The 17476-nt window shown below is 39.3% G+C and overlaps 1 protein-coding gene across 1 annotated transcript in view; it reads right to left on the bottom strand.

The window, feature by feature from the left end:
• Window positions 1–11: 11 nt before the first annotated feature.
• The window catches only part of atg7 (ATG7 autophagy related 7 homolog (S. cerevisiae)), a 60591-nt gene continuing 43126 nt past the window's right edge, over window positions 12–17476 (bottom strand). Inside the window, exon 19 of the mRNA XM_020629066.3 lies at window positions 12–1398. Coding sequence (XP_020484722.1) covers window positions 1366–1398 — 33 coding nt within the window. The 3' untranslated portion in view covers window positions 12–1365. The remainder of the gene's footprint in view (window positions 1399–17476) is intronic.

Here is a 17476-nt window from a genome sequence, read left to right as displayed (position 1 = left end):
AAGACAAGCAATTATTAAAGAACAATTTTATTCCAGTTTTTTGGTGAAATACTTAGAGTAGAGGAAAAGTGCCACACAACTGAACGCACTGAAAATATCCTGAATTTTTAAAACAGAGTGACAATTCGTAGTTTAATCCATTTTTTAAAAATGAAATCTGAGGTGGGAAAAAAAAATTGAATTCTGTGCTTTATTTTTTCATGACTTCTCTCACAAGTCTTGGTTTAGAAGGTGCCCTGTGGAGTGGTTTTGTTCAACAAAAGCCATGTTTACATTTAGTTTCTAACCTCTCACTGAGTGTCACTGAGGTCAAACAGACATACTAAGTGTTCTTACTTCCCTCAAAAACATTGGCTTGGCTGAAGTTTTTTTAAATTCAAATTGTAATTCATTCATAAAAACATTGCCACCAGTGGACACAAACTGCACGGGGCACCTTTGACTCCAGTCTGAAACACTGACATTAATATATTGTACAATAGCAGATTGGAAAAACAGTATATGGCAGAAAAGCAATGTAAACTGTAAAGACAAACACAAGCATGCATTAAACCTTCAAACCTTCAGTTTCTCCATTGTTTCTCTTTGAGTAATGTGTGCAGATGTACTTTCCAGCTTATTACAGTAACTCCTTTCCATATCAGAGGCCACTGTTAAGTCGCTGTACAGAAACATACGTGGGCTGCTTTCCAACCTTTCAAACAAACAAAGCTGGTTTTAGTATTAACTGAACTGCATCTGTCCGTCTCCAAACACAGGGAGATGGCTAGATCTGCTGATTTGTGTTTTTTTATTTTATTAGTCTGAAGCACTTTTCCATGAACCTGCAGATGTAGTTTATCTATGTCTTGCTTAAGGACATTTTATCAGAACCTTGACATTTGATAGAGAGACTATAGGAAGGATCAAACCTGTGAACATTCAGTGAGACTTAAGAAAAAGCTTTTCATACAAAAACAAGTGCTGTGTTATGTGCTCCAAATGCTGAGTAAGTGTGACTGATATCAATTTAACAGGGGCTATGAATGTGTACATTCTCTGTAAAAAAACGACATAAAATATGGCTTACAAAACATTAAAAGGAAGTAATATATTTAACATATCACTGTTCATTGTGAAGACCCTAATGCTTGGGTTAATTTAAATTGAAAAGATAATGGTAATATTAAAGCTACTCCGCTAGTATTCCAAAGAGGCTGTGAAATTTGGTTTTGATAACTTCAATTTGATCAATTAGTCTACTTATGTATGCCAGGCCTTCATCCCATTATAAGTCCACACTGTAAATATGACATCCTTAAAGAGACAGAAACATGGATAGGAGTGCTGGGTCCTTTGGATGTGAAGGGTTGTTCCTCTAGTCCTTTAGATGCTCTCATCATCGCTCATATCCCAAATCTAATGAGAAAAACACAACAACAACACAAATATATTAATAACAAAATAAACCCCCCAAACAATCAACAAAGAAGCTATTCATTTTAATACATTTTTGTTTCTAAAGCAAATAGTCTTCACTCAAGGCTTTTCGTTCACTCCAGGCTTTTAGTTGTTAACAGTCTTTCAGTGGAAGTCGCTAAGCAAGTAGCTTCCATGTTGACCTTAAGCGTTGCCATGACAACAACTTTAAACCTGTGTCAAAGCATGGAACTGGCATTGGCAATGAGTACCATGCATGCAAGTATGAATGCATTTATGTGTGTACTGTATGTGTATACCCTTATGTGTTGATGTTCAGTATGTGTGTGTAGGTATGTATGTTCAATATGTCTTCTCATGCAGCACAAACTAAACAAGGAACCTTTTTGGAGAACCTAAACTCATAACGCAAATATTAGCCCAAAAAAAGTAGATTATCTTTACAACTACCATGTCCACATTCATTACTGAACTACCTCTATCAGAAATACAATGGGAAAGTGTCCATGTTTACTTTCGGCTTGTGCAGTCCATGAGATTAACAAAACAATATCAGGTCTGTTGAACGAATTTAATCATCTCGGTGCAAATGTACTGAGTGTTCAAACTATATAAAGGTTTTTCTTATTTAACACAGTTTGAGTTATATCTACTAATGTTTCATACAATTGTACAAGAGAAAGAGGAGATGCATAAAGAGAATACAAAGATTTCACTCTAATTAAGCTACTTGTTGTTGACAATAAATTGAGATAGTTATAAAAAAAAAAAGGGCTGCATATCTTCTTTTCTGGCTGCATGTACCATAAACATTTCAATAATGACTCCGAACCCCCCCCCCCCACACACACACACACACACACACACACACACACACACACACACACACACACACACACACACACACACACACACACACACACACACACACACACACACACACACACACACACACACACACACACACACACACACACACGAACCTCCTTTTCACTACTGTGTCAGTAAACAACAGCGTCCTTCTCATGGCATCACATACCTCTAACACTGTCTGGAATGTTACACACACATGGCTCTGAGTGCGCACACACACAGACACAGACACACACACAGTTTTCACACATAAATGCTGCATTCCTTTGAAACGTCACAACTCAAAAAGCTGAACTGTGAATTCCAAACAACTGGCACCCAGAGAAACTTAAGCATGTGTACCTACAGAGAACATTTTCGGCAACAAAAAAAAAACAACGCATGCATACCTGTTGTATGAGATTGAAAAGTCACACCTAAACCTCTGACCAAAAAGGTTAAAAATAAATTGCATAAATAATTTATATGCAAAATTAAGTGTGATTAATGGAGTGATAATTTAGTCTTTAAAAAAATTAAACATAAGAAATCAAAAGACCCAGCAACAAGCCTTGGGGGACACCACAGTAAACTACTGTTGTAGTTGATTTTCCGTCAACACATTACAGCCCATCTTTTCTATAGACGCTAAACTATTACAGAGCACTGCCACCCATGTCTATCCAGGTTTAAAAAAATGGTAAAAGCAAGGTGACATTGGCCTAGTTGTTAATTTGCATGACCTATGTACAGAGGATGCAGTCCTTGAAGCGTGTTGCCCAGGTTCAAGTCCCACCTTTGGTTAATTTTCTGCGTGTCATTACCCACATCAGCCCCCCCCACCTAAGAGAAAAAAGATGGTACAAGACTATCATTGTCAATTGTATTTAAAACTGCAATAATACCTCCTAACGATGAGTGGTAATTTATTTTTCCAAAGTTGTCTCAAGAGATACATTTTATCTTGTAAGTTTCTTTTTGGAAAATTCCGGCACAGTTTTTGTTTGAGCTTTGATAAGGTTTTACTCAAGAGGCTTATGTGAATGTGTGTCTGTGATCTCCAGGGAGGTAGCAGTGATCATGTTGCCAAACCCCATTTGTGTCCGTATTTCAGCTAGTGAGAGAGTGAAGCATGTTGTCTCCTGTGAAACAGTAGACTTCATACAGGAGTCTCATTTTGGGTTTAAGTCCATTTGATTTTCTTATTGGAACTTCAGGAGGCATTTTTTTGGGATATGCTGCTCAGTGGTGTGGAGAATGAGAGACAAATTCATATCAAAGCCGGACGTTCGGCATTTCTGCTCCACTGCTGCTGGGGAGCGAGCATCAAAAGGACAATAAGCAAAGAGCTCTTTGAAACCAAGCGACACTGGAGCCCCTCTCTGGATGGCTGCCATGCCACACTGATGGCGTGTGTGTCTGTCTGTGTGTGTTTCCAGAAATCTTTTGTGCAAAATGAAAGAGTGAGAAGGGGGGGGGGGGGGGGCAGCGGCTTATGTAACGTAAAAAGCTCCGACAAACTGAAGCCAACAACTTTACTACACTCTTTCAAGCACGGCTGAGTACTTTGGATGTTCTTCAACCTTTTACCTCTGTTGCTGCAATATGTAAGCTGATTTCTGCAAAGCTGAGGTCAAAATGAACTTTTTCAGAGTTCGGTCCAACCGGGGAGCTTATTCATATCTGTAACTTTTTTCATTCAAAGTAACAAATGCAACACAATTCAAAAATAAATTTTTTAAATGTATTGTTAAAGTAATCTCTCAGGCAAACAAAACACAACAGTCTACCTTTCTATGTTTTCCAATGTTGAAATTTGCTTTTCAGGGTTCATATTTTTTGAGCACCTCACTTTGCTATAAACCCTTTCATGAACAGTGACTGTCAAAAAAACCGACTGAGGCTGTGAAACTGTACATGTAACTCAAAAACTCAAAACAAGTGTCAGGAATGAGGGTGTATCATTTGCATGTCAGGCTAATTAGCTTGCTACCTGATGTAACCAAGCCAATGAGCATTTTATACTTTGTGGTGTTACAAGTTATTTCAATTATTAAAAAGTTTGTTTTATTTATTTGGAGTTGGGGACATTTACATTCCATTAAACCTCGTTGTTAGAAAAAGCGTCAGCCTTCAGTGCTTTATCCTGCAAAATGGAGTTTAAAAAAGCTCGATAAGCAAGCTGATAAAATCCTCTAGTAACAGTAGTCATGTCAGATAGCCGTCGCAAATCATAAGAAGCTCTCTTTCATCCTCCTCTGTCTAAAATACTGAAATCGATTGTTTTCAAAAACTACTAAAACTTTTTGTGGAACATTTTCCAACATGACCGTAAACTTCAAATACCTCGAAACGACTTTGTGCTAGAGCTTACAGAGTTCTTTAAAGAAAACGAAATTAACATCAGACTTAAAGCTTGAAATGCATAGCATGCGTAACTAAGGGGGCGGAGCTTAGATAATTGTCAATTTAAAAACTGCGCTTTGGTTACCTGTGATCACTCATTTAAAAATGTTCAACAAATAAAGCAGTGATTAAACATACTTTTAGTTGCAGCTATAGCTTGAATCAAAACTGTCTGAAGTGGCTGACCCGTGAACCCTACAGGAACACACAATCATACACGCACACACCATGACAGCACCTCAAAGGGATTGGCAGAAACACAATTGACGACCCATCTTCCACTTTGAAGCAGCCTTATCGCTTCAGGACCTTGAGTCACTGCAGGGTTAAAAAAAAAAAAAAAAAAGGATTTCTGGATGTTTTCGAAAGTCCTACAGTAAGCTGCATGTAATCATTGTGTGAATGTGTTTGTGTCTGTAATCAGTTGGGCTCCGGCTGATATGACAACTTTAATCCAGGCGAGTAGTTGAAACAAGGCTGGGATCTGATCAGATAGAGGAGCTTTCAGCTGGAAGCGAAGCTGGTGCAGTCACAGCCAACTCTCTGCTGCTGCTGATTATTGTCCCCCAACAAATACAAGACAGCAATCAGCAGGAGGGTCTTCAGCCATATTCAACACTGGGCAGATCCTGGTTAAAACACGGCCTCTGGAAAAGTTACACAAGACCTGCAGTATAATTGCAGTCTTCCATTACACATTTTCAAAAAGCAACTTTTGAGATTTCTTACACTCGTGATCTTTGTTTTCTTTAGGCCAGTGGAATAAAAAAACTGAGCCTTCTTACAGGAACACATCCTTTGTGTGTGTGGCCCCAGTGGGAATCCAACCTTTAAAGCCATTTAACTAGCAGCTCTACACAACCACTGATTGGCTTTGATATTAAAGCACACATCTGCTTTACATATTAGAACTGACACCAAAGCACAAAGCGCAAAGTCAAGCTTTCATCATGCAGACTGGCTCCATCTGATATGCAATTAGAGGACCACACAGAGTGACGTGGTTTATGGCCCGCTGGATGCTGCAGAGACTGAGTGCTGCTCACTGAGGAAGGAAAGTTAGAAATCCAGTCGAACTAGATTTCTGATTCATGCCAGTGAAGAGCTTTTTCCAAGCTTAAAACATTGAAGGGACAAGACTATCAATACAAACAGTGACGGTTTATCAAAAGGTTTATGAAAGTGAAGACGTTAAGTGTGTACATAAATGTTTGTTGTGGTTTTGCTCAGACTTGATAAGATATATATTTGGGAAAAATCACTATGCTTGGGTAAAATCTGGAGGTTTCCTGCCAGGCAGCATTCAAAATATACAATAATAAAAAGTTGGTGTTATATTTTTAAAGGCTGCATGGCTGGTGGCCATTTTTTGTCTTGTTGCTTCTTTTGTCATCGCAACCTTAATCAGTGACCATTGTAGCAAAATACTGATATGGTGATAAATGGCTGTCCTTCCTCATGATCCAGTAATCAAATGGCTGGTGCCAAATATTGATATTTTAATTTAAAAAAAATATGATGCTCTAAAGTAGGCTTCAATGCCAATTTGAGTCACAGAGCCAACAAAATCATGACTTCTTTTGTGTGGCACTTATGAGGGTAATGTGAACAGTTTCAAAGAGACACTCTCCAGGTTTGACTGTTTATCCCTTCAACTGTCATGAATAAGAATAGAGAACATAGGGAGGGAGTGTACCGTGAAAAAAGATTGTTGGTATACCACGGTTCTTTCTTTTCTTTTCCCAGAATTGCAAGAGTAGGATCTACTCAGCATTGGGCTTAGATGTGTTTTTTAATTATCTGTTTTTTTTAACCCTGATTTTAAGAAAGGACACAACCTGAACTCTGTTTCTGGGTATTCAACCTTGATCTACTGCGGCCTTAAAAAAAAAATAGTAGCATTCAATTTAGACTAGTGCCTCCTTGGAAGTGTTACAGAATTTCTAGGTATGACTTATAGAGACTGCTACTGTGCATTTAATGTAAAAATGCCTTTAAGGCTTAATTCAATCTGAGATTTATGGGGAAAATTAAAATTGTATTTTTAACACAAGTCACTTTGACGAGGTGGATTTAGAAGAACACGGATCGACTTTTAGCAGATATTAGAAATCAATGGATTTATTATAAAGAAGTATACTGATAAACACAGAACACAATATTGGGGTGTTTTTAATTACAGTTTGACTGTTTGATCAATGAAAATGGCATAATAATTGTCCTAGAGTTTCTTTCCTTTTTACAAACTCTAAACTAAACCTGATGAAAGTATCAGCCCGCAGGAACATCAGCGCTGGTTAATTAGTTCATACTTCACAAAGGAGTGACAAGCAATGGAAAGTCTGGTTTCCTCTGGTCTAACATGTGCTGGCCAGGAGGATGTGTTTGATGATTTATGTTAACAAGGGGGGGTGCTTCCCCCTTCATCCCCTCTCATAACCCCCCCTGAGGCCAGGGTTGACATCCAAAAGGGGGAGGAAGAGCAACACAGCTCCAATCAAACAGAGATGAGCTTCTTCTGTAGGCTATAGCACTGAATAAGATAGTTTTGTCAAGTTTTGTTTTTTGGCCAAAATTTTAATTCATAGCTTCCTTACATACGTCTTCTCATCTTTTGAAATTGTTTTTCCTCTGCCCATGCCAACCAAAGTCTACAGTTGATCAAGACACTCAAAATACCTGAAAAAAACAAACTGAACTACAAAAGCAATAGCAGGTGTGTTCATGTGTGTGTGGTGACCTCATGATGCTAAAATAGCTATAAAATGACACGTTGACTCATCTACTTGTGCACAAATGAAAGACACTTAGACTAACTGATGAGGCACACACACACACACACACACACACACACACACACACACACACACACACACACACACACACACACACACACACACACACACACACACACACACACACACACACACACACACACACACACACACACACACACACACACACACACACACACACACACACACACACACACACACACACACACACACACACACACACACAGCGTGGGTTCAGGGTGGTTCGGGTCAATAAATAATGCAGTTTGGGTGTAGCCTGTCTGAGGATTCAGTTTCCGGTTATGGAGGAGTAGTGGGCTGTGAAACAGGCAGACTTTGAAGTACAAAAGACGTGATAAGGTCTGCAATCACCTGAGGGGAGGCTCAGAGAACTACTTTTATCTGGAACCCTTTTATTAGGGTCATAAAAGAAAACAAAAAACTTCTAAGCATTCAATTAAATCCTAACAACAATATAATAGTACTTCCTCTTGAGATTTGAATATCTAAAGAAAATTGCCCACATTTTAAAGTTCACCTTGCAGAAAACGTTTCAATGGACTTTCCTTTTTTTTTTTTATGTCTTCCACTGAGGCACTACAGTGTGTGCTGTTAATGGCACAAAGATTGCAATGGAGATTTAATTATGCAAAAAATATTCATCTTGTGTTATAGCATTAAGAGTTCATGTGTATTGATCGCTGCTTTTAACCTTAAAGGTGAAATGCTAACAGCCATGTTTGCATTACATTAAATACATTGATGAACAGTTTTTAGAATTCAATATTAAACATCTTAAAGATGGATGATAAACAAAGATCAACTAGGACTACATTTTGTCAAACATTATTTGGTCTGTGTCTTCCATTCCAGTAACACTTTTACATTTAACTTATCCCCCCCCCACACACACACACACACAGAAGCACATGAAGCAAATGTACAGAGACGCTGATGAAAGCACATGAATAGCTGCTTTAGTCAGAAAAAATGACCTCATGCAGCCCAGCGAACTCAAACTGCTGCTGGAGCAATGCTGCATTCCCCACTAAATTTCCTGGATTCCTCTCAAGAATGCCTGCACAATGTGGCGGGAATCTGCTGTGTGGTGGAATTCAGCAGGAAAGAAGTGGTTTAAAAAAAAAGGATGAAAAGTTAAAAGGTCAGATCCATGGCAGAGTCTGGGAAAATAAGAGAGGCTGACACCCAAGTCTTTGTGTCTCAGACGTTTAAATGCTTCAAAGTGAGTTGTATACAGTTAGAGGGAATTCCCCTCATTTATTCAGATTTGCTTTTTAATTTATCACTTGTCTTTCTTGACAAGTTACTGCACAAATAAGCCTTAAGCACTCACCAATTTACAGTTCATGAAAACAATGTCTAAAGCAAGTTGGCCCTCAGTTCTATGAACGCAAAATGCTGAACTTGGTTCTCAGGCGCTTCAGTCAAAGTAGTAAACACAACGTGCCTTTCTCATCTCTACAAACTCAACAAAGACTTAGAAACTCTAAAAAAGAAATCCTGCAGTAACAGATACATTTGAAAAAAAAAGGACTCTTCTGAAACATTGTAACAGAAGCACACACGTCAGACACCGTATAAGGTGGGCGTTCCATCCACAGCTCCTTTGCTCTGCATCTCGATGTATCCTTGGGGCGAAATACTGAGCCCCAAATTTCTCCCAAAGGCTGTTTGAGTGCCAAAGTTTGTGTTTGAATAAGCATTAGAAAAGATCCTGATTAACATGTTATCACCTTGTAAGGAATCAGTGTATTTATGTGTGTAAAGGAGTAGAACGCCATGTGATTTGAAATGCCTTGTGGGTTCAAAAGACCAGACAGTCCTTTCTTGTTATTCTGCTTTTGAGCGCCTTCATTTTCTCCTGATTAATACTTCAGGCTATCCAAAGCTATCTGAGTAAAAATATACGACTACTGAAGAACTCTAAAGCTCCTAATGCCAACTCTTTAATAAAGCAATGTCTCCAGGCACTATATACAATTCCACACAATAAGCAGAGCTTTGGCTAATATTGCTTGGCAGTAAAATCAGTCGCTTGATAAAAGTAGTTCCAGATGCGTCAGTGGATGCAAGATGTTGAAACTGTGTGATTCAGATTCACGGTCGTAGGTGTGTCACATTTTTGACGAGGAGGGTGCCACCGAAAAATTTGAAAATAGCTTTAACCTACAAAGTCTAGACACATAACCATTCTTTCTACCAACGTGCACAGATTTTTACAGTCTTGACAGTCAGACAAGCGGAAATATTGAACAACTGAGCAAACACATACACACACACACACACACACACACACACACACACACACACACACACACACACACACACACACACACACACACACACACACACACACACACACACACACACACACACACACACACACACACACACACACACACACACACACACACACACACACACACACACACACACACACACACACACACACACACACACACACCAGCCTTTTTAACAAATGCACTCCTGAAAATATCTAGATCATTTCAAGAGGTCCGCTCTGGATATTCTCCTGACCTGGCTGTTGAATGGCACACATGTACCTCACTATCCCTGTCAGATAGGGGGAGGGGGGGCCAGGGGGGTCTCCTGAGGTAATATGTGATGTTAAAAAAAGACCTATTTTCACCTGTTGAAATGAATACTTTTGACTCCAAAAATTGTACCTTCAAATTCTGCATTCATACATAGAATCTGCTCATATACAGATTATGGGGATGCTAGCATGAAAGGCATTGTCTTCATTGCCTGGTAGCACCATCTTATCTAATATCTAAACTGCATGCTACTTAGCTTTTCCTCAAGACATTTTAAACTACATTTACAATTTGAGGCCTCAATAAGTCCAAACTCTCCCAAACAAAGCTATGTGATACAACACAAGCTCTCATTAGGAATAGAAGCAGCTAAATCTAAACTTTTTTCCACATTGCATCAGTCCTCTCAAACAGCATGTGTGGACTCAGAACACGTAGATTTAGGTAGTTTAGTTTCCCACTGTGTTTAAAATGATCATTTTCTGATCCTCTGTGTTCTGCCTTATTGTTTCAGGCTTAAGGGTCCCAGGGGGGAAACATAGTGAACAGGCCGGACTTTTGTGTGTGTGTGTGTGTGTGTGTGTGTGTGTGTGTGTGTGTGTGTGTGTGTGTGTGTGTGTGTGTGTGTGTGTGTGTGTGTGTGTGGTTTTAGACAGGAAGAGGAAGAGGAAGAGGAGATGGGTGGACACAGGAAGAGGAGGGGCACTCACTAACCTAACATGCACTCTCAGCAGAGCATGTCCTGTTCTCTTTGGTATAATACTGACCCACACGCCTACATCTAGTGTGTGGATTACAAATCATCGACCGGGCCTTCATACAGATCGTAGAAGGTGTCAGATCCACATAATAAACACCTGTTGAAAGGTAATTAAAATAACAATGAATGTTAAGATCCTTTCTTTCACTGGATGAGGTAACATCCTGGTAAGTCCTTAACCCACTAACGAAAGCTTGTTAGGCCCTGTGATTCTATGGAAACACCACAACCAAACGCACACTCACACTAGTTTTCCATCACAAAGCTGTTTTGGGCCAACAAAAGAGGGTTATAGAGTTAACACAACAGACAGGGTCTTCTAATACCCTGGAATAAGATGTTTTGAACTGTTTTTATGCTCCATGCTATAATATGAGCAGACAATTAATAACGCCAGGCTCTCCACGTTCGGTTCCTGCATCAACCACTGTATGTTTTTTTTACCACTATGGCTCGCTGTATGTGTTACCGGTATGTTTATTCAAATTTTCACAAAGTCAAATCCCATGTGTTGGTTATGCTTTTGACTAACATGTGACCAGCTCAAAGAATCCATTGACTTAAAATATTGAAACCCTGCCTTGAATGCCACAAAGGCTGCCTGATGGTAGATACATGCTGCATGTTCTTCTTGTGATCATGGTGTGTGTTAACAGGTGAGGGATAGCTATTAGATAAGAGCAGGCAGGCTTGATATTGTACAAGATTTGGGGATTTTGATGCTAGGAAGCTATTCACACTGTGACACTTTGAACAATATCTGAACCCATCTCTGGAAGTAGTGGCCAATTCTTCAGGCATTGCTGTTTAGCCAGCGGTTTGTGATCAAGGACTTTAGGGCCACTGCTTCCTCTATGTGTTACGGGTGTTTACAGTGCAACTAGCAACTTAAGAAGTACCCTGACCGCCTAAAGGCAGATTTTAGCTGCACCTTCATGTTGATTTTTTCTAATCAAGATTATTTAAAGCAATATTGTCTTATTTGTTTTGCTGTATACATCCAGAGTCTATTAACACATGGTTGGTCAATACTATAAGCACACTGTGAACGGACAACAGATAACTTCTGGCTTACAAAAATCAGATCTATGCCGACAGATTATTCATTTTAAGCAGAATCTTTAAAAAGGGATTACACTTGGACAGGTAAGATTGTGAGATAAGGCAAAGTGTGATTGACAGATGAGAGGGGAGATGGAACCAAAGAGGTTAAAAGGATGAGGATTGGCTGGGAAAACGGACACCAGAGGGAAAGTGAAGGCTGACACTGCTGTGAGTGAAAGTGGTTTGACATCGGTAAAGAGAGGAGAAACCGTTTAGGGAAGCTTTGGTGGGAAAGGAGTTAGTGTGCAGGTCCCAGCTGAGGTCACGTCCCCTGGCAGTGTTTTCATAAACTCTTCAGTCTTGGGGGTAATCAAACACAGCTCGGCAATCACAACACCCGGCCAAGATAGCAAAACCCTTTGCAGCGAAGCCCATTACACGAAATGAAAAACCAGGAAGTGATGCAGCGTCCACCTTTTCCTGCTCTTCCCATTTCCTAATGAAAGAGTACACGCTCAGTCCTCTTCCCTGTTTATCTTTACTGTAAGTCGGTCAAACTCTGCTGCGGCCACCACCTCCCCTTTCCCCTCTTTCCTCCCAGAGTTGTAAAGGCCAGCTACAAAAACAAATGGAGTCTCTCTCTCTCGGCTGGGTGTGGCGGCCTGCGGAGCAACAGCTGGGTCCTGTTGTTTCTCCCGAGACACTGAGTGACTGTTCGCCCTCTTTTTCAGGACAACTCTCCCTACATGCCATTAACCTTTTCCTGAAACCTTTAACATTTTTACTCTACTTTTCTCAGCACTGCTGTCCGTCTAAGACTCAACTCTAATATATCTATTTCTGAATTCTTCACTGATTTACCTTAAAATAAATCACTTACTCTTAATGATGCAGTTGTGATTTTTTTGTGTCAAACAACTAGAATATTCTCTTTCTTCTTAAAAGCCCAAATATTCTCTTGCTCAATTTGCCTCTTTCTCTTTTTTTAAATAATCTGTCAGCCACCAGCTCCCTTCCCTTTCCCTCTGTATCTCCCCCTCCCCATTTCCCGCCAACACATTTCCTGTATACTAGAGGCGGCTATCAACACTTCTTCTGACTCACATCTGACTGTTTCATAACTTCAAACTTGTTTAAACAAAATTGATCAAATGTCATCGTAGGTTTGAATCATTTTCAAGAAACGATAAGTATGACACTGTGAACCATTTGATATTTAGTTATGACGGTAATGAAGATGATGACTTATTTCTTCAAATAACAGTGGCTGTAAATTATAAAAAATCAAAGTTTTAAACAGATTAAATCATCATTAGGTTCAGCTGCTGATGACTCTGAGGACACGCTGCCATGTGAATGTCAGTTTAAACTCTATTTAATAAACCATGTGGCAATAATAGATCAACTTCAGAGGCTGTGCGTATGTGCGTATGTGTGTGTGTGTGTGTGTGTGTGTGTGTTGCCAGTTCAGACCTGCCCTAGGTTTAATTAGAGCTGTGAGTCAAAGCCAACTGACATGTGGTCAGAGGAGCAATCACATAGGGCCCCTGGCACATGCACACATGAAGGCTATACTACATACGTACATACACCCACACACACTTTTCCTACATCACACAAGCAAGCAAAACTCTTTCTCCCTTTCTGCCTTGTTCTAAAAGTCTCATCCAGCCAAACATCCATGGGGATTATTAGCTCAGTCAAAAACAAAACTTGAATCAATGAATCCAGGATCTGATTTGAGTGTGAAACTTCAGTCAATGCTGACTTCCTTTAAGAAGTCAGTTGATTTGTATTTGAATCAAGAAACATGTTATTTACCATGTTATAAACAGCGATAGTAAAGTAATGCAAGTTAGATATGATCATTTTTTATGGTTACACCTTCAAATGTCATAGAATTTGAAATGCTTGCCAGCAAGAGACCTTATTGCTTATATGCCTTTTTTTGAGAGTTTAAACATGCATAGCAGTGTTTCCCCTACCATTACATTAGGGGGGCGGCCCGCTCCCCCAACGCCCCCCCCCCCCCCCTCACAAAAGTGTGAGTCAGTCATAGAAACAAAGAAAAAATAAGCACATGTGCAGTATATAAAGATGAATAGAAACATACATATTTGCATAGACTTATGTCCGTGTATGTTATTACATCTGCTGTGTTTCTGTTTGAGTAAATATCTCAGCCAGAGGCTTGATGTTATCATCGTCCTCCATGCGCTGGACAGAACATCTTCAGGAGAGAAGATAAGAATTAGCACTGAGGCCACATAATGTGCATGCATGTTTGTGTGTTTTTCTTTTTCAGGCCAGAGCTCCAGGGCAGATTACCTGTGACCAGACAAGCAGGCCAGGATCAGGCTGTGCAGCATTCAAACATGCACATGTAGGCACGGACACATACACACCGCGCAGAGTGGTCCAGCTCTTATCTGTGTCTTTGAAGCAGCTGGAGTCTCTTTTCTGTATCAAAGATAAACTGCAACCAGGACCAGAGGAGTAAACAGTCCTGCTTTCAGATGTGCTTCGAGGAAACACTTCAACAAAGCAGTATGTTTGTACACACAATCATCACAGAAGCTGGACATACACATTTAAATCTGACTTATATCTACAGTATATACCCAAAAAGATGTGTTAGCACCACACATACAAAAGCCGGAAATACTTGAATACTTTTCAAAATAAAAAACAAAATTAAACCAACTTCACTCAATTTTAGATTAAATAATTTTGATAACTTTTCTAAAAAAAAAAAAAAAGTTATCATGATGGGGACACATTTATATTATAATTTTGTATTAATACTCCATATTTACACTGCTGAATATACTGAGTGCCAGCTTCTTTTTCAATTGTTCCCAATGAGGAGAGAGCGCTTGCAGCAGCAGCCCAAAAAAAACAACAACCCCCAGGTGGACACTTAGTTGTGAGAACTAGGGTGCTACAAAGTAGACTAGGTTCCTACTCTGCATTATATATTTTTTACACTAAATATTTTACTTAAAAAGTCTTGGAAATCAGTGAGAATAACTCATTTTTTGTAAACATCTTGAAGGACGTACAGAAATTGGGGGGAAAAAAGCATTTCTTTTGAAATGCATAAAAATGAAGATGCTTTAAAAAAGCGTATCTTGTTTAATTATAAATGAAAGTCTTCATGCTAAGGAGCATATTATCATACTGAGCTGCATACATTAGATGGGAAGCGTCTGCGGCTTGTTGTGTGAACTGTGGTTGGTCGGTTTCGGAAGTGGAAGCTGGCTCTGAAAATGTAACACCGGTGCAGATACAGAAATAGTTGTTAAAAGCTAGAGGAGTAGGAGCTAAACAGGGACGGCTAGACTTCGACTCAGTCATCTGTCTGTCTGTCTGTCTGTCCCTGCACACAGCCAGCTGCCAGGCCAGAAGAAGAAGGCTCCTCTCTGGACTGCTTGGCGCCGCAGAGGAGAGGCCATGTATAGGAGCAGGGCTGCAGTTACTTTTCCCATGTAGTGAAGAAAACGTTCTCTTTATTATGACTATATTTATGACATATGAAAATAGCCCTTCTGTGATTGATGATTAGTAAATCTGAATGGGCCCCTTCACGATCAATGCTTGAGACAGCTGTCCTGGGTGCCATGTGACCCCTTTGCCCCCCAACTACAGTACATCCCGTCTCCGGCTCCAGCCTAGTGTCCAAGTATGATAATAATAAGCCCAGCATATAAGAATATGAAGCGGAGCACAGTGCAAGCCAAAGACATTCAGATCTTCTCACCTTAAACTTAATATTAGGCCATAGGCTTCCTGGAAAGTCACGAATCAAAGACAAGGCCGATAAAGAAAAGGAAACCAGGATAATGTTTACTTTTCATAGTGACAAAATGTGACATGTATACATCACTGATTTGATGTTTGAGATTAGTTTATGTATATATTGTTTTATTAGTGATGTGGTTATCAACACAATATATAACTGACCAGTAATTTGTCTAAAGATGGCTCCCTGTAATAAAAAAGGAAAACACTGAGCTGCTACAGTATGCTCTCTCTGAGAATCATATTACCTCAACTTTAGAAACATAAGGAGGAGTGATGACATTTCAAGCCCACCTGATCTAAGTTCTAAATGAAGACCTCCTCTGACACAGAATGCGTTTTGTTAGGCATATTACTTTTTTTCATCTCCATTTTCCCGGCACAGTGCTGACAGAGTAAAACAGACCTCTACGTAAGAGACTTGAACATCTAGGATGATAATTTGAATTCACTACACATTTGAAATTCTTCAAGTTAGTTATACTTTGTCTGTATGAAATTGGATCCTGAAATGTTTCAGTAAAAATTATATTTGAAAAAATATAAAGGATGAACCATGAGAACTTTCCAAAAACTATATATATTTTTTAATTAAATAAAAGTGACATTATGAAGCAACTTTTTTATTTATAATGCTTTCATGTAGTTGGTATGTGTTTGTCATTACTCAGGAGGAGAAGCCTGCGCCTATGTGTGTGTGTGTGTGTGTGTGTGTGTGTGTGTGTGTGATTGCATGATGATTTAGAGTACTTTTTGATATGGTTTTTTTTCATAGTAGTGAAGATGGAGTCGCTTACATTCCAATATTAGATGGCAAACGTTTAGGATTCATTAAAGAACTATTTATATTCATCCTTACAGTACACACAACATTCAAAACTATTCTTTTAACCTGGGACAGTTGTCGGGCAAATATATATATAGAGAGTATATATATGTAACATTCACAATTATATCAACATAGAATTTTGCACAACCAAATATACACAGGTCTGCTATGGAGAAACACTTTCAAACACTCAGGAGAGGGTTAGGAAGGTTAGCAAGCAAGGTTAGAAGTCAAGCCACGGACTGACACAAAGCTTCTGAATTTAGCCTGTTAGGAACTGGGGAGGTTTAGACTATGTATAGTGATCAATGTGTGTGTGTGTGTGTGTGTGTGTGTGTGTGTGTGTGTGTGTGTGTGTGTGTGTGTGTGTGTGTGTGTGTGTGTGTGTGTGTGTGTGTGAGACACCGTGGACGTGCAGGCAGAAGAAGCCGAAATATGTAAAGAGAGGATGTGTAGGAGGTGTGATGGCTCTCTACATAGCTGACATACATCCATGTAAGTGGAGCACACATTTATAATTAGCTGTGCATTAGATGTCTAGCATACATGGTTAACATACATCCTGTACATAAATACACATGAGCTCAGTGCCAATGACAAATAAGGATACTGGTGAACATATGTGCCTGTCTGAAGACACAATATAAAGGATTTCCTCAGCCTGCCACCTCAAAAGTCTTTGTTGATTTCCTGAAATGAAATGAAACTTTAATTTCATTTCATTCTAATTAATTGGGAGTGTTATCAACAAAACATTTGCATATAAGCTTATAACTGACCGGACATGAAAAATATAGTTCCCTCTGATAAACAGGTGGATGTTTTTTTTTTTTGTTTTTTTTTAACTCTTCTATGGACTCAATACATTTAACTACATGAACTAAAAACAACGTTCTTAGAATATATCTTTAATTTGTATTAAGTACCAAAACATTTTATTCTTACAGGGAACAAACACAAGAAACGCTGCCAGTTAATTTGGCCCAAACTG

This window comes from Labrus bergylta, chromosome 5, assembly GCF_963930695.1.
Source record: "Labrus bergylta chromosome 5, fLabBer1.1, whole genome shotgun sequence".
In the NCBI taxonomy this organism is placed as follows: Eukaryota; Metazoa; Chordata; class Actinopteri; order Labriformes; family Labridae; genus Labrus; species Labrus bergylta.
Note: the sequence above shows the minus strand (reverse complement) of the source record. Positions and strands in the feature narration are given on the sequence as shown.